The sequence below is a fragment of the Podarcis filfolensis genome, assembly GCF_964270895.1.
Source record: "Podarcis filfolensis genome assembly, chromosome: 13".
In the NCBI taxonomy this organism is placed as follows: Eukaryota; Metazoa; Chordata; class Lepidosauria; order Squamata; family Lacertidae; genus Podarcis; species Podarcis filfolensis.
The window spans coordinates 24,682,208-24,701,318 of NC_139615.1; the positions used below are offsets into that span (position 1 = coordinate 24,682,208).

A 19,111-nucleotide genomic window follows, 5' to 3' on the forward strand; every position below is an offset into this window, starting at 1 on the left:
AGGCAATGGAAATCTTTCCAGAAATATGAAGTTGATTATACTACACTAAGAAAATGTAGAAGAAAGAAAACACATGACTCAGGAATCTTTGGAAGCTACTATATTTAGCTTCTCCCAGTTCCTTCATTATAAATCCCTATTCTAAATATATTGATTGCTATGGTATATTTCAATCATTGGTGTTCATATGAAATTGATTTACCTTGTATTTTAATTACATGTGGCTATAATTTATAATAGGCTTTGCACTGGTAAACCATTTAAAAGTTTTTTGAGCCACAAGCAATTTAAATGCTTGGGACCCTCAGAATGAGGAATCCTATGAGTTGATAATTGTGTCTAATTCGAGGTAGGATTACAGTGAACAGTTAAATAGGAAATTCTCCATTCAAATGCAGGAGATGTCAGCAAACTAAAGTGAGAACCAAATTGAAATGAAATATTTCTGGCCAAACAATGCATACAAGAATTTAAGGAAAGACATTTGCTTAAGCAAGAACCCATAACTGAATTCTTATGACATCCCTACCACCAGAATTTCCATTGAACTACATACACAAGCAGAAAGAAACATATGCACTCATGTTCTTTTACTTTTTTCTGCTGATTAGTTGTTCCCTGGTGTTAAGCTCAGGTCTGAATATAATAATGTAGCATTTTGGGGCAAAGATGCAACCCAGTAATCCAGCACCAGAGGACAAGATGGAAAAGATCTCTACAGCTACCATATATTTTCCTTTGGTGCTCAGATAGGTGGGAACAAAGGACAACCAAACACTACAAAACACCAGCAAGCTGAAAGTGATAAATTTGGCCTCATTGAAACTATCAGGTAACTTCCGGGCAAGGAAAGCCAAGATGAAGCTGACAATGGCCAGCAAACCCATATAGACTAAGACACCATAAAACATGGCCACTGAACCCTCATTACACTCTTCTATGATTTCCCCATGCAGTGAGTGCATATCCGTATCTGGGAATGGAGGGGATGTACTTAACCAAAGAGTGCCAAGGGAAGCCTGAATACAGGAGCAGGAAAGGACAATAGAATTTGCCAGCCTTTTCCCTATCCATTTCCTCATCCTGGATCCCGGTTTGGTTGCCATGAATGCCAGAAGCACAGTAATGGTTTTTGCCAAAACACTGGAAAGGGCCACAGAAAAGATGATGCTAAAAGTGATTTGTCGGAGAAGGCAGGTGACCTTTCCAGGCTTTCCAATGAAGAGAAAGGAGCAAAGGAAACAAAGCAGGAGGGAGATGAGGAGGATGTAGGTGAGAGTGCGATTGTTGGCTTTGACTATGGGAGTGTTATTGTGCTTCATAAAAGTCCCAAGCACGAATAATGTGATCAGAGAGAAGATAATGGTCAAGATAACTAAGACGAGTCCTAAATCTTCTTTATAAGAGAGGTAGCTTGGGACCTTGGGAATGCATTGGGTTTGGCCACTGTTGGGATACTCATCTTTTGGACATTTCACACAGGCATCCATATCTGAAATAAAGGACGAGCTGTTTAAATATTTCAGACATTGATCAATATATAGCTAAAGCATTGTTCTTAAGCTAAGCAAAGTTCTTAACTTTTTCAGGGTCACAGACCTCTTTTAGATTCTTATGATGCACACCCTCCTTTGAAATAAATGCTAATATAAAGAGATAAACAGAAAAGTTTGCATTCAGTTTATTCAATTGCTTGGGAATCCCCCAACCCCATAGAGAAAATGTAAAAACAATCTTAGGAATGTTTGATGTTCTTCATGCAACAGTAAAACATTGGGTGGTTCTGCTATACTGTCAATTTATTCTGTTCTTTCTTTGAAGTCTTAATCCTGAAAGCTGTATTGCAAGATTATCAAAGTGGCAAAAAAATAATGGTGAGATTATCCTGAAAATGTAGGTGATATTATCGTCTGGCTACGTAAAATAAACTTCAAGGCTGGGATTCCACAAGTGCAGGCTTTTAAGTGCTGCTGAGGAACAAATGTTCCACAATGAGTTCTCACATCCAATATTGAATATGCAGAAAGCAGAAATGTCCTATATTATGCATTTACTAAAATAATTTATAACCCGCTCTTCATCGAAATGAGATTATAAAAATCAATTAAATGAAATAATAGTAAAAGCAGAGTATATACTTGAACTGTCATATGGTCCACTAGGAAACATTTATTTTGTATACCCTATTGTGACTGGAAAAATATTGGAAAGACTGTCGGTGGTTGTGGAACTACCTGGCAAGAGAGCTTGACACCAACCCTGTGAGGTTGCTTATATGGGCACAAATTCACTCGGTCCCAAACTCTTTGAAACTCTTAACAATTAATAGTAAGTTCTTTTCTTATTTGTTTAATATTTTGCATTGCAAACTACCTCCATGTGCATTCAAGGGATTACACTTTATGTTGTGTCATGGAAATGCAAATAATATAGTTGTGCCCACTATTTCTCCCACCTTTATACTGAGAAATCATTCCTTCTGGACAGGGAGCACAATCATAGCAGCAAAATTTCTCTCCTTCCTTCTTTTTCCTGCTGTAGCCAGGATAGCAGTAGTCATTGCACACAGAAAGGGGAAGCACCTGTACAGAAACATTAAAGAGAGAATAGTAATGAGTGCCTAATAGATCACACAAAAAAGCAGGTTGGAAGAAAAAGGAAATCCCCAAGTGAGAGCAGGGAGGGTTTACCTTTATCTGTGTTGCCTAGTTAAGATTTACCTTGTATGTTTCTTTTTCTGTTCCTCTTTTTGCTTTTGTTTTTATTGGCTAGAATGTGTCCTTGAAATTTTATATTGCCTCATCAATGCATCTACAGAGAGACGTATGTTTGGTAGTATATTTAGAAAACTATATAGCTCCTTAAATATGGAAATATCTATTAAAATGTAAAGGTTCTATTAAAGACCTAGGCCTTTAACCTGAAACCAATTCATGAAATAAGTAATTTATTTATTTACTGGAGGAGAGGAAAGATAAAGCATATAATAGGAATCCACCAAAATTAGAACTGCAATATTATGTTGTTTTCAAAAAGGTTCATGAAATAATAAAACAAATGTTTCAAAGCATTTGAAAATTTTGACTCAAAACATCAAATGCCTCAGAGCTGTGTCTCACCTGATTAAAAACATTATGCCACACAATCTGATCATCATTGATGCTTAACTGTTTCCCTAAAGGTGCCTGAGAGTCTAGTCTTCCAACTTTGACCCTAAATAATGAACCATTTGGAGAAATAATCCAGTTTGTTACATCAAAACCTATAATTAATTCTCCATAATCATCAAAACACACTGAATCCCCAGCACTATTGTTGAACAACATGGTCCTTAGAAAGTGATGGACCTAGATAGAAAGAAAGTATCAGCAAAGAGAGGACTGTTTCAAAACTCTTCAACAATGTATGTGGTGATTTCATTCATTGGGCAGTCATTCTTGTTCTTGAATTGGAAACCTTATATGATTGTCTGATATTTCTAATGATCATTGCTCTCCATAAGTTCCAAGTTGGTAGGTGACAATGAGTTGAGATAACAATATATTGTCATAACACCACTAATATTTATCATAAGGGATTTCCAAAAGGGGAAAATCCCCTGAAAGGAAATGAAAACCCCCACATTAATAAGAATTGTATCATGCACACTTAGAATTAATTGTGTTTCCTGAAGAAAACATAGTGTTTTTAAAAAGTTTAGTTGTAATTACCTGCCATGGTTGCACATTCTGAAAAAACAGTTCCTGTCTTTCTCCCAACTTTCTATATTTGGAACTGGATTTGTAAATGGCTTGCAAAGCATGAGCCACAGCATTGACAGCATTGTAGACATTGTAGCTGTGGCCAGTCATTTCCATTTCAAACAAGGTCCCAGGAAGATTCTCCAGCTTCTCTACTCCAGAGCAGTATTTCATTTCCTGATGTTGCACATTAGACATTTCTAATGAACAGCTGAATGCCTGTTCCCAAAAGTCCTGGATAAAACCATCTCCTTTGGCCCATGAAGGTCTTAGCATCTGAATGAAATTTTGAAATCCCAAGGGCTGATTTGAGTGAACTGTGAAAGATATGGAACCATGGAAGGTTTGTAAATCCCAAATCTTCTGAATGGAGTGTGATGCAAAATCCCAGTGGGATGTAATAATCCACACTTTACCCAGAGGGGGCAAGTCCACCAAGGGTGCTAGAAACAACATCATTCTTAGAACTTGAAAGGATGGAGGTTCTCCATATACAAAGAATACATTGGCTTTTCTTTCAAACATAATGAGATAGGCATCCAAGTGCTGAAAAAACCAGTCTAGCATCTCATCCATATAACTCCATTTTGGAATGTTTACTATGAAGTCATAACAGATGCCATTCTGGGTAAGCATTGGTACTATTGTCTGTAAAAACCTGTTCCCTTTGTCATCATCCACAGCAAAAAGCCCAACCCAGGTCCATCTGAAATGCTGAAGTAACAGCACAATTCCTTTGTACTGCTGGGCTTCATTGGGGACCATCTGGTACAAAAATGGAAATAGCATCTTTGTACTTTGTACTGGTAAAAATGATCCATAAGTGAGCTGTAAAAACATATATGAATTTTTCTCAGATGGATTACAAGAGAATAGTAAATCAATATGTTGCTGTTGGTCCTGTAGGCCATCTAGTTCAATATCCTTTTGAAAACACGAATCACAGTTTCTGAAATAAATGGATATTTCATTTGTCCTATCATTGAAGTATTTAAAGTGTGGACACTTAAACAAGTACCACCTTTACAGCAGTACAAAAGAAATCTTTGGACTTTTCTATTTGAAAAGTTTGTAATGTTTCACCTTGAACTCATTTTCAAGAGACACATTTCTTTCATGCTTTCCTGTATGATGTGTTTTTTCCATACTTCTGGCCATATTCACTCACCTCCTCTTAACCCATTCTGAAATGAGTGCATTATTATTTAAATATGCCAATTAGAACTGGACACAGTAGTCAACATGAGGTCTTCCTAGTGCAAAAGGAAGTGGAATTGAAATTATTGGAGCCTTGGAAACTGTGGGTTTTATGCAGATAAACCCAAATGAATGGGTTAAAAGTAGTCATGTTGAATAATTTCAGTGTTTCTGCTCTAAATATGATTAGCATTGGATCCAATTCCTTGATTCTTTTAATTCAGCCTAAACTTGAATTTATCTGTTTATAGGCACATCACAAAGCTCACATATATCTAATGTTTGTACCCCCATGCACAGAGATTACCTGTGGAGTCTTGTGAATTGCAGAAATGGTGGCCACATTGGCAGAGATTCCAGAGAGGCATCCTCCAACAATAGCTATCAATTTATTCTGATTTTGACACTTGAAGTTAGGAGAAAATCTTTTTTGTTTAGAAAGTAGGCTGAGGGTGGCCTTATATGTCATCCTAGCACTGTAGTAGCTATTGAGAATGTGGAATCCCAGAGAAATGTTTGGTAAGATGTTCGGGTTCTCATTTATCTCTTTTACAGCAAAGGCTAAGGCCAGGGTGTGCTGGTAGTTCTTAGGCATTGAACTGTAATGTAGGTTACAGCTATTTAATAAATCAACAGTAACAGAAGCAATAAAACAAATTTGTATTCTTCCTTTGTCATCTGCATCTGTTCAAGACTATAGTGAAGCTGCTACCCTTAGAAGATAATAAACTCAAAATAAAATGAAAATCAAATATCTTGTTTAAAAAAGAACTAAATGTGCAAAATGTTCCTGGACATCTCATACCTTAAAAAAGCATAAAAGAAGAAAGTAGATATTAAACACCCACCACCAAATTTGAGGACACTCACAACTGGTAACAATTTCCTTAGTAATCAAATTTATTATCTCCCTTAACATATTTTGCCATATACATAAAGGATTTCATATCAGTTTAAATGATTTATTTCCCCCCCAGGCGGAAGCCCGAGCTTCCCCTGACCCCAGCCCCCAAACAGGCAGCTCTCTGCAAGCCATGGGAGACCAGCGGCGGCTCCCGCTGCTTGCGGAGAGGTCCGCAAAGCCTGGGCGCGCTGATCTCAGCGCACGCAGGCTTCGGCATGCAGGCAACTCTCCGCAAGCAGCGGGAGCGCTCCCGCTGCTTGCGGAGAGGTCCGCGAAGCCTGGAGAGCGAGAGGGGTCGGTGCCCACCCACCCCTCTCACTCTCCAGGCTTCAGCGAAAGCCTGCATTCGCCCCATAGGACGCAGACACATTTCCCCTTCATTTTTGGAGGGGAAAAAGTGCGTCCTATAGGGTGAAAAATACGGTATATATTGGTTTGGTAGCTATATATTTTGCTTAATTATCCACATTTTTATATATATATTATGCTTATTAGCATGTAAAGAACAACATATTTTAATCAAAAAGATTTTATTACTTATATTATATGTGAAATACACCATAAGTTGATGTTATATCTGGTAATTAAGATTGGCTCATTTATTATCTGGATATATTAGTGCTACTCGAGATCATCTATGATTAGGCGAGGAAAAGAGACGATTACAAGTAGAGTGTAGAATCACAAGGATTAAAATATTCTATATACATTTGAAAACCATACCACGGTTACTTAGGGCCAATTAAAAAAATCCTTTAAAAACCCACAAACCCCTATAATATTTTATCTGTTCATATTTAAATTTATTTCAAAGCGCTGCAATGAACCTATCACACACACAAAGTCTCCTTAGACAGTGAGGTATGAATTTTTCCTATGTAATCTGGGAGTCAGCTGGATAAATTACAGCCTAAAATCAACTGGAACAATTAAACAACAACTGTTTCTAAAATATAATAATGTGAGATGAAAGCACAGTATGATTAAATAAATCATGTGTGGGACAGAGATGGAGGTGAAGGATGAAGGATCAAAAGTCTTGAAAAATAAGAATCAATGTGGCCAACAATAGAGAAGGACATATTCCTTGATGAGGTAATTCCGTAGAGGAAAACAGAAATGCACCAGATCCATTCATTTCACTTACACTTGTTAGGGAAAGCTTATTATTTCCTTGTGCTTAGCAATGTTATCTAGGAAATAAAGCACATATTAACCACTCCAAGCATGGCCAGCATATCATTTGCAAATAAATGCAGTATTCCTTAAATATGTGTTCCTGGTAATTAGGGCCTGAACATATTACAAAAAAGTGAGGGGAGAGGAGGAGGGAGATAGGTTGTCTTACATAGGTTCATGAGTCACAATATGTGTAGGCTGCTCCAAGAGAGAAAGTAAATCATAGAGGTAGAAGACTTGAGAAACAATCCCACCAATCACAAGGTCCCCTGGCTGGAAAAATTCATGAGGAATAGAGAGCAGATCATCACGAATGCTGCAATTAATAAAATGTGACTTGCATACAGTATGACACAACAGGAGAAGCAGCAACACCATCACCGTCATGATCCTGTTGGCAAAACCACCCATCTAAATGGCAGTTTTGAAAGCCGCAGTTGCTACAGCCTTAAATGATAATGCTCTGGCTGGGTGGATCTACAACTTGGTCTGTTATGGAATGTGGGTGCCAGTACCCTTCCCCCCCCCCCAGTTCAGGGTTTCTAAAATTGCTGTTTGTGGACCACCAGTGGTGTGCATGCTTCGTTCAGGCTGTCCACAGCATGTCTGTAACAAACAATTATAATTTGAATTCTATAGAATTCAAGCTGCAATACAATAACATATAGGATTCAAATTAAAAGAAGTGGCCCATGGTGGGGGGATGACTATTGTTCTAGTTATATTGTTCCTCTGTTTTTTCTCTTTGAGCTGGATCAAGAATAAGTTAGTTGAATGTGACCCCCACTGATATAAGTGGGAGTCATACAGTCTAGATCCAGATCTTTATCCCCTCACTTTACTTTGAGTGATTTTTTCTTTTGTTTTCTTTTGATTTTGTTCTAAAGAAGAATAATCAGCTAGTGGAAATATATCCTAACATATAAATGAGAGATGATCTAACAGAAGAATGACAGAGCCCTGCCTCTACCTAGATCTAATTCTGAAGAATACAAGTATTTTATATTTCTTCTTCAGATACTTGTTTTTGATCTTGCTAGCATGTGCTGATTTTCAACTGCATAAACCAGTAATTCTGACAGTTATAATTATCATTTCCCCAATGTGTCATCAACTTCCGACATTGTATCATGAATAACAAAATTGGTAGAAGTCCCCCCCCCTCTTTGTCAGACACTTTCACCTCTTATGGGATAAAAAGTAGCTAGTTTTATGTAGATCCAGATCTGTCCAGTTCATCCATGGTCATTCATATTTGGCATAAATTGAAAGCCCAGTCTGGGGGAAGTGAGAGTCATAACTTGTCATGTTGATGGTTACATTTCTATCAACAAATTATTCCCTAATATTGTTTGCCCCACATATTTTTACTGATAGTTAATTTAAGTAAGATTCTTTATCATTGCAGTACTGATAATGTTCATGATTTTAACATAAGACAGGTGTATGTTTTCTGGCCAAACAGGCTGATACTCTAAATGTTGTGCATTGTATGTATCAGGGAGTAGGTTGCATAATATGAATTTAAGGACCCTGGAAATATATTTTTCATGTTGTGAACAGGGTTATGCTGTTCTGGGCACCCTAAAGGGGACCTTACTACGCAAATTATATAAACCTTCACTGAGGATGATTTCGCTGAATGTTAGAAACTGAATTTAACACACACACACATCCTGTATAGGGTCAGGATTTCCCAGACCTCTTTAGCAGTCATTTTTTTTTTAAAAAAATGCCTTTTGGAGGATTGTCTTTCCCAAAAAAGGCAAGGGAAATCGTTCCAGAAATATGAAGTTGATTATACTACGCTAAGAAAATGTAGAAGGAAGAAAACACATGACTCAGGAATCTTTGGAAGTTACTATATTTAGCTTCTCCCAGTTCCTTCAGTATAAATCACTATTTTAAATATATTGATTGCTATGGTATATTTCAATCATTGGTGTTCAGATGAAATTGATTTACCTTGTATTTTAATTACATGTGGCTATATTTTATAATAGGCTTTGCACTGTTAAACCACTTAAAAGTTTTTTGAGCCACAAGCAATTTAAATGCTTGGGACCCTCAGAATGAAGAATCCTATGAGTTGATAATTGTGTCTAATTCAAGGTAGGATTGCAGTGAACAGTTAAATAGGAAATTCACCATTCAAATGCAGGAGATGTCAGCAAACTAAAGTGAGAACCAAATTGATATGAAATATTTCTGGCCAAACTCTGCATACAAGAATTTAAGGAAAGATGTTTGCTTAAGCAAGAACCCATAACTGAATTCTTATGACATCCGTACCACCAGAATTTCCAATGAACTACATACACAAGCAGAAGGAAGCCATATGTAAGCATGTTCTTTTACCTTTTTTTGCTGATTAGTTGTTCCCTGGTGTTCAGCTCAGGTCTTAATATAATAATGTAGCATTTTGGGGGAAAGATGCAACCCAGTAATCCAGCACCAGAGGACAAGATGGAAAAGATCTCCACAGCTACCATATATTTTCCTTTGGTGCTCAGATAGGTGGGAACAAAGGACAACCAAACACTACAAAACACCAGCAAGCTGAAAGTGATAAATTTGGCCTCATTGAAACTGTCAGGTAACTTCCTGGCCAGGAAAGCCAAGATGAAGCTGACAATGGCCAGCAAACCCATGTAGACTAAGACACCATAAAACATGGCAACTGAACCCTCATTACATTCAAGTATGATTTCCGCATGCAGTGAGTGCATATCTGTATCTGGGAATGGAGGGGATGTACTTAACCAAAGAGTACCTATGCAAGCCTGAATAAAGGAGCAGGAAAGGACAATAGAATTTGCCAGCCTTTTCCCTATCCATTTGCTCATCCTGGATCCCGGTTTGGTTGCCATGAATGCCAGAAGCACAGTAATGGTTTTTGCCAAAACACTAGAAAGGGCCACAGAAAAGATGATGCTAAAAGTGATTTGTCGGAGAAGGCAAGTCACCTTTCCAGGCTGTCCAATGAAGAGAAAGGAGCAGAGGAAACAAAGCAGGAGGGATATGAGAAGGATGTAGGTGAGAGTCCGATTGTTGGCTTTGACAATGGGAGTATTATTGTGCTTCATAAAAGTCCCAAGGATGAATATTGTGATCAGTGAGAAGATAATGGTCAAGATAACTAAGACGAGTCCTAAATCTTCTTTATAAGAGAGGTAGCTTGGGACCTTGGGAATGCATTGGGTTTGGTCATGGTTGGGATACCCATCTTCTGGACATTTCACACAGGCATCCATATCTAAAATAAAGGAAGAGCTGTTAAAAAGATTCTGACATTGATCAATATATAGCTAGAACATTGTTCTGAAGGCACCCCTGTTTAGGTTTGATGTTTTATTGTGTTTTTAATATTCTGTTTGGAGCCATCCAGAGTGGCTGAGCAGATGCCCAGTTGATTGACGGGGTATAAGTATATCATCATCATCATCATCCTAACTTTTTCAGGGTCACCATCCTCAGAGAAAAAAATCACATAAATACATAAACAGAAAGGTTTGCATTCAATTTATTTAATTGCTTCAGAAAATTATTTTTTCCCACATGGACAGAATCTAAAAACCATCTTCACAACGTTACATGTTGTTTCATGCTACAGTTAAACATTAAGTTGTTCTGCTATGCTGTCAATTTATAGTGGTACTTTGGGTTACATACGCTTCAGGTTACGTACGCTTCAGGTTACAGACTCCGCTAACCCAGAAATAGTACCTCGGGTTAAGAACTATGTTTCAGGATGAGAACAGAAATCGTGCTCCAGCGGCGCGGCAGCTGTGGGAGGCCCCATTAGTTAAAGTGGTGCTTCAGGTTAAGAACAGTTTCAGGTTAAGAACGGACCTCCAGAACGAATTAAGTACTTAACCCAAGGTATCACTGTATTCTGTTCTTTGTTTGAAGTATTAATCCTATAAGCGGTATCCTATAAGCGGTATTATCAAAGTGGAGAAAATAAACGTCAAGGCTGGGATTCCACAAGTGCAGGCTTTTGTATGCTGCCGTGGAACAAATGTTCCACAATAAGTTCTCACATTCAGTATTGTATATTGAAAGCAGAAATGTCCTATATTATGTATTTGTTTAAATAGTTAATAACCTGTTCTTTATTGAAATAAGATTATAAAAATCAATTAAATTAAACAATATTAAAAGCAGAGTATATTGACGAAATGCCAGATGGTCCACTGGGAAAAGGTTCCTTTGCTACCCTATTGGGACTGGAAAAATCAAGGAAAGACTTTCAGTGACAGTGGAACCTGGCAAGGGATCTTCACACCAACCCTGTGAGGTTGCATGGACTGAGAGATAGTGATGGACACAAATTCACTCAGTCCCACACTCTTTGAAACTCTTAAAAATTAATTATTAGGTTTTTGTGTGTTTTTTGTTTACAATTTTGCATTGGAAACTACCTCCATATGCATTCAAGGGGTACACTTTATGCTGTGTTATGGAAATGTGAATAAGATGATTGTGTCAGTTATTCCTCCCACCTTTATACTTAGAGATCATTCCTTCTGGACATGAAGCACAATCATAGCAGCAAAATTTCTCTCCTTCCTTCTTTTTCCTGCTGTAGCCAGGAGAGCAGTAGTCATTGCACACAGAAAGGGGAAGCACCTTATAGAGAATCATTATAGAGAGATTAGTAATGAAAGCATAAGAGAGCACAAACAAAAGCAGGTTGGGATAATAATAATAATAATAATAATAATAATAATAATAATAATAATTTCTTATTTATACCCCGCCTATCTGACTGGGTTTTCCCCCGCCACTCTGGTCGGCTTCCAACAAAATATTTAAAATACAATAAAATATCAGAGTTTAAAAACTTCCCTAAACAGGACTGCTTTCAGATGTCTTCTAAAAGTCAGATAGTTGTTTATTTCCTTGACATTTGATGGGAGGGTGTTCCACAGGGCAGGCACCACTACCAAGAAGGCCTTCTGCCTGGTTCCCTGTAACTTCTCACAGTGAGGGAACCACCAGAAGGCCTTTGGTGCTGGACATCACTTTCCAGGCTGAACAATGGGGGTGGAGATGCTCCTTCAGGTATACTGAGGCCGAGACCGTTTAGGGCTTTAAAGGTCAGCACCAACTCTGAATTGTGCTTGGAAATGTACTGGGAGCCAGTGTAGGTCTTTCATGACCAGTGTTATGTGGTCTCAGCAGCCACTCCCAGTCACCAGTCTAACTGCTGCATTCTGGATTAATTGCAATTTCCGGGTCACCTTCAAAGGTAGCCCCACGTAGAGCGTGTTGCAGTAGTCCAAGCGGGAGATAATTAGAGCATGCACCACTCTGGCTAGACAGTCCACAGGCAGGTAGGGTCTCAGCCTGCATACCAGATGGAGCTGGAAGACAGCTGCCCTGGACACAGAATTGACCTGCACCTCCATGGACAGCTGTGAGTCCAAAATGTCTCCCAGGCTCTGCACCTGCTCCTTCAGGGTCACATCCACCCCATTCAGGACCAGGGAGTCATCCACACAAGCCCTCCCCCTGTCCCCAAAAATAGTTCTTCTCTCTTGTTAGGCTTCAGCCTCAATCTGTTAGCCACCATCCATCCTCCAACGACCTCCAGACACTCACAGAGGACATTTACTGCCTTCACTGGTTCCAGTTTAAAAGAGAGGTAGAGCTGGGTATCATCCGCATACTGAATGACACCCAGCCCAAACCCCTTGATGATCTCTCCCAGCAGCTTCATATAGATGTTAAAAAGCATGGGGGAGAGGACGGAACCCTAAGGCACCCCACAAGTGAGAGCCCAGGATTCTGAACACTCATCCCCCAACACCACGTTCTGGACACAGCCCAGGAGGAAGGAGCGGAACCACTGTATAACAGTGCCCACAGCTTCCAGCCCCTCTAGATGGTCCAGAAGGATGTTATGGTCGATGGTATCAAAAGCCGCTGAGAGAGTCATCAAAACTAGGAAACAGCTTTCACCTTTGTCCCTAGCCCGCCGGATCATTGACCAGCATGACCAAGACAGTTTCAGTCCAATGATGAGGCCTGAATCCTGATTGGAAGGGATCCAAATGGTCTGCATCCTCCAGGCATGCCTGGAGTTGTTCAAAAACCACTTGCTCAATCACCTTGCCCAAGAATGGAAGATTTGAAACAGAAAGAAAGAAAGAAAGAAAGAAAGAAAGAAAGAAAGAAAGAAAGAAAGAAAGAAAGAAGAGGCCCCAAGTTAGAGCAGGAAGGGTTCACTTCTGTCTGTTTTCTCAGGTTAAGATTTAAGTGTGGAGAGGACTTTGTATGGTTTTCTCTCTCTCTTTCTATTTCTTGCTTTTGTTTTATTTTCTGGAATGTGTCTTGAACTCATCACTGCCTCTGCGAAGAGATTGAGTTACAGATAGGTAGCCGTGTTGGTCTGCCATAGTCAAAACAAAAAACAAAAAAAATTTCTTTCCAGTAGCACCTTAAAGACCAACTAAGTTAGTTCTTGGTATGAGCTTTCGTGTGCATGCACGAAATTCTGGTATCTGAAATTCATGGTATCTGAAGAAGTGTGCATGCACACGAAAGCTCATACCAAGAACTAACTTAGTTGGTCTTTAAGGTGCTATTGGAAAGAATTTGTTTTTTTGTTCTGCGAAGAGATGTATGTTTGGTAGTGTACGTAGAAGCCTATACTTTTTAAATAGGTGGATAAATATCCCTTAAATATGGAAATATCTATTAAAATGTAAAGGGTCCATTAAAGATAATACCTAGCTCCCTATCCCAAACCAATTCTTAAAATAAGTAATTTATTTATTTATTGGAGGAGAGGAAAGATAAAGCATATAATAGATAAAATTAGAACTGGAATATAATGTAGTTTTCAAAAAGCTTCAGGAAATAATAAATGATCCTGTGGGATTTTAGGAATGTTAAAGTTGGAATGTAGTTAGATGTCTTCAAAGCATTTGAAAATTTTGAGCAAAAATATCAAATGTCACAGTGCTGTTTCTCACCTGATTAAATACTTTATGCCACACAATTTGATCATCATTTATGCTTAACTCTTTTCCTAAAGGTGCCTGAGGGTCCAGTCTTCCAACTTTGACCCTAAACAATGAGCCATTCGGGGAAATAATCCAGTTTGTTACATCAAAACCTGTAACTAACTCTCCATTATAATCAAAACACACTGAATCCCCAACACTATTGTTGAACATCATGGTTCTTAGAAAATGATAGACCTAGATGGAAAGAAAGTATCAGCAAAGAGAGGACTGTTTCAAAACTCTTCAACAATGTATGTGGTGACTTCATCCATTGGACAATCTTGTTTTGTTCTTGAATTGGAAACCTTATATGATTATTTGATATTTCAAATGATCATTACTTTCCATAAGCTCTAAGGTGGTGGATGATTTTGAATTGAAATAACAATATTTTATCATGGGACCACTAATATTTATGAAAATGGATTTCCAAAAGGGGAAAAACACTGAAAGGAAATGAAAACCACCACAGAAAGAGTAATTGTATCATGCAGACTTAGATTTTCCTATGTTTCTTGATGAAAACATAGACTTTTAAAAATGTTCAGTTGTAATTACCTGCCATGGTTGCACATTCTGAAAAAACAGTTCCGGTTGTTCTCCCAACTTCCTACCTTTGGAACTGGATTTGTAAACAGCTTCCAAAGCATGAGCCACAGCATAGACAGCATTGTAGACATTGTAGCTGTGGCCAGTCATTTCCATTTCAAACAAGGTACCAGGAAGACTCTCCAGCTTCTCTCCTCCAGAGCAGTATTTCCTTTCCTGATGCTGTCCATTATACATATCTAATGAACAACTGAAGGCCTGTTCCCAAAAGTCCTGGATAAAACCATCTCCTTGGGACCATGAAGGTCTTAGCATCTGAAGGAAATTTTGGAATCCCAATGGTTGATTTGAATGAACCGTGATGGATATGGAACCATGGAAGGCTTGTAGATCCCAAATCTTTTGAATAGAGTGTGATGCAAAATCCCAGTGGGATGTAATAATCCACACTTTACCCAGAGGGGGCAGGTCCACGAAGGGTGCTAGAAACAACATCATTATTAGAACTTGAAAGGATGAAGGTTCCCCATATGCATAGAATACATTGGCTTTTCTTTCAAACACAGTGAGATAGGCATCCAAGTGTTTTAAAAACCAGTCTAGCATCTCATCCATATAACTCCATTTTGGTATGTTTACTGTAAAGTCATAACAGATGCCGTTCTGGGATAGCATTGGCACTATTGTCTGTAAAAACCTATTTCCTTTGTCATCATCCGCAGCAAAAAGCCCAACCCAGGTCCATCTGAAATGCTGAAGTAACTGCACAATTCCTTTGTGCTGCTGGGCTTCATTGGGGACCATCTGGTACAAGAATGGGAAAAGCATTTTTGCACTTTGTACTGGTAAAAATGATCCATAAGTGAGCTGTAATAAAATCCATGAATATTTCTCAGACAGATTATAAGAGAATAGCAAATCATTACTTTGGAATTGGTCCTGTAGGTCATCTAGTTCAATATCCTTTTGAAAACCGAAATCACAGTTTTTGCAACAAATGGCTGCTTCATTTGTTTTATAATTGAAGTACGTTTAGTCCGAATTTTGAACCCTAAACAAGTACTACGTTTGCAGCAATAGAGAATGAAGCTTTGTCCTCTTCGATGTGGCAACTGCTTAAGTCTTTGAAGTGTGTTGTAATGTTGCACCTTGGACTCATTTTCAAGAGACTGAACATACCAATTTATTTCAACCTTTCCTTATATGATATGTTTTCCATACCCCAATGTCTCTATGAAGGCCACGTTCCATACTGACCCTGTTCAAGCTGCATGTCTAAATAGTGTATTTGTACCGTGATGATGCCTAAGCCTGCTAGAGGTGGAAATAGTTGTGTGTTCTCTGGGTGTAAAAACTGCTTACTCTTGTGTTTCTGGAATATAATGGAATGTTCAAAGGTAAGAGTCACATCTCTTGATCCCTGTAATCTTTTGCCTCTGTTCCCGCACCCCTGACATTAACCCCTAGAAGTTTCCATAAAGTGAAAAAGTGTTCCTGCCCACCCCCTGCCCATGATCCAAAAGACTGCAGACACATTTTCCTTTAATCATGATGGTGTACCACTACTGTAAAAATAAATCCATACCCCTATGCACACAGTTTACCTGTGGTGTCTTGTGGATTGCTGAAATGATGGCCACATTGGCAGAGATTTCAGAGATGCATCCTCCAACAACAGCTACCAAATTGTTCTGATTCTGACACTTGAAGTTAGGAGAAAATCGTTGCTGTTTAGAAAGCAGACTTAGAGTGGCCTTATACGTCATCCTAGCAGTGTAGTAGCTATTAAGAATGTGGATTCCCAGAGAAATGTTTGGTAAGATGTTGGGGTTTTCATTTATCTCTTTTACAGCAAAGGCTAAGGCCAGGATGTGCTGGTAGTTCTTGGGCACTGAACTGTAATGTAAGTTACAGCTATTTCATAAATCAACAGTGACAGAAGCAATAAAAGCACATTTGAATTCTTCATTTGTCATCTGTATCTGTTCAAGACTACAGTGAAGAAAACATACCTCAAAGTATAATGGGGGTGGGGGAATATCTCAAGCGAAGAACTAAATGCTCAAAATGTTTTGGGGTCATGCTTTTTATTAATAAACTGAGGAAAGGGAGGAAAGGACATGGTGTCTTACATAGGTTCTCCAATCATATTCTGTGTAGGCTGTTCCAGGAAAGAAAGTACATTATACAAGAAGAAAACTTGAGAAACAATCCCACCAATCACAAGGTCCCCTGCCTGGTAGAATTCATGAGGAATAGGAAGAAGATCATCATGTATGCTGCAATTAATGAAATGTGACTTGCATACAGTATGACACAACAGTATAAGCAGCAACACCATCACTGTCATGATCCTGTTGGCAAAATGTCCCCACCAAATCTCAGTTCCCATGGTACCCTCTATGTGTGGCATTGCAGTTGCTACAGCGTCAGTCAAATCGTAGATAATCTTCTGGTTGCACTGATTTACAACTTGGCTTGTTATGGAATTTGGGTGCCAGTACCCTTGTGTTCTAGTTCAGGGCTTCTCAAATTGTTGTTTGTGGACCACCAGTGGTCTGCTTGCTTAGTTCAGGCTGTCCACAGCATGCCTGTAAAGAGCAATTAGAATTCTATAGAATTCATGCTATAATGCAATAAAATACAGGATTCAAAATAAAAGAAGCAATAGAATACCATTTAAAATTACACAGCCTCAGCACCTTAAAATTGCTACAACAGGCAGACCATTAAGTGGTCTGCAAAGAACCTCAACAATTTTTATGTTCTCCATGGCAGGACCACTGTCCTATTTAATATTGTTCATATGTTCTCTGTGTGAGCTGGATAAATTAGTGGAATGTGACTCCCACTGATATCAGTGGGTCTCATATAGCCTAGATCCAAGTCTATATCTCCTCACTTTATTTTGTATGGTTTTTTGTTTGTTTGTTTGTTTTTAGAAAAAAAGAATAAATCAGCTTGTGGAAATATATCCACTTATATCCATATAAGTGAGAGATTTTTTAAGAGAAGAGTGACAGAGCCCTGCCTCTACCTAGATCTAATTCTGAAGAATACAAGTGTTTTATAGCTTTTCTTCAGACACTTGCTAACATGCACTGAATGTCAATTGCATAAACCAGTAATTTTGACAGGTATGATTATCATTCCCCAGTGTGTTATTGACGTGATGTTCTATCTTGCATAACAAAACTGATAGAATATTTCCTCCCCATTCTTCTTTTTTGCATCATACATATTATTATTATTATTATTATTATTATTATTATTATTATTATTATTTTGCCAGAGGGATAATAAGTAGGGATAATAAGTAGCTAGTCTTGTACAGCTGGTAGATCCATATCTGACCAGTACTAGGTTCAGCTTCATACATGGGTCATTTATATTTGGGATAACTGGAAAGCCATGTCTGGGGAAAGTGAGAGTCACAACTTGTTGTCTTGATGGATATACCGGTAGTTCTCTCAACAGTTCATTCCCAAATATTGTTTGCCCCATTTAATTTTACTGATAGTTAATTTAATTAGTAAGATTCTTTATCAATGCAGTACTTAAAATGTTCATAATTTTAGCATAAGGCAGGTTGGTGGTATCTGTTTCCTGGCCGAAGTGGCTGGGAGTAGGTTGTGTAATATGAATTTCAGGGCCCTGCAAAGATATGTTTCATGTCTTTTGACTCCGGCTAGTGACGAGCAGAGGTTCTGCTACATTTTAAGCCAAGCTCGTTTATCATCTTTGCTGCCTATGATCCTTTGTTCTGCTCCCTGCGGGCAGGGAAGGTCCACAGAAGTTATATTACAGGAATTTAATTTTGAGGTTGCCAATGCACAGATCACAGTATCTAGGCAACTGGAATAGTTATATCCAGTTTGCCAAATGAAGGTCTCCTTGCTGCTTACATCACTTGGGCTTCCCATTAAAGAGAAGGATCCACAACATCCCTAGACTTTGTACCTGTTCCTTCAAAGGGAGTACAACTCCATCCAAAACAGGCAAATCTCCCAACCTCTAAACTTGGGAAATGACAAACCACTGTGCCTCTGCCCTACCAGCATTTAACTTCTGATATTTGGCCTTCAGTCAGCCCACCACTGGAGCCAGATATCTTTTTGGGGTCTGACTGGCAACTGCTGACTCTGATGTAACAGTGGAATAGAGCTGAGTTCCAGCAACATACTCATGACTCCTTTCCACATATGCCTTCTCCCTCCCAACCTTACTTAGCACCCCATAATTGGTGGAAGCTTACAAAACTAGCACTGGATATATGTAAAGTATTCCTGTAACCACCCACACCCACCCAGAATTTTAGACTACAGTTCTGTGCTCTAGCATATAGCCAACATACGAATGACAACAGTGTTTGTTGCTGTTCCCTTTGCGTGGACAGGCGGAGTCCCCAGATCCCGCGCGGTCCCCCTGTCATGTGGAATAACGACTCAAGACAACGTGCTATGGGATTAAATTGGCCACAACTTTATTAAATTTCAAATGTGGGTAGACCTTGGCTCAGGCATTGG

General features: G+C 38.8%; 1 protein-coding gene across 1 annotated transcript; it reads right to left on the reverse strand.

Annotated features, from left to right (window-relative positions):
- Positions 1 to 590: 590 nt before the first annotated feature.
- On the reverse strand, positions 591 to 14,637 carry LOC310748626 (vomeronasal type-2 receptor 26-like; the record flags this gene model as incomplete). The annotated part of the gene is made up of 8 exons (XM_083584477.1): positions 14,595 to 14,637; positions 11,590 to 11,652; positions 7,190 to 7,336; positions 5,245 to 5,536; positions 3,711 to 4,568; positions 3,120 to 3,347; positions 2,456 to 2,582; positions 591 to 1,492 (listed from the first exon to the last, which is right to left on the reverse strand). The coding sequence occupies exons 1-8, from the start codon at positions 14,609 to 14,611 to the stop codon at positions 591 to 593; spliced, it is 2,634 nt and encodes an 877-aa protein (XP_083440603.1). The 5' UTR covers positions 14,612 to 14,637.
- Positions 14,638 to 19,111: the final 4,474 nt, after the last annotated feature.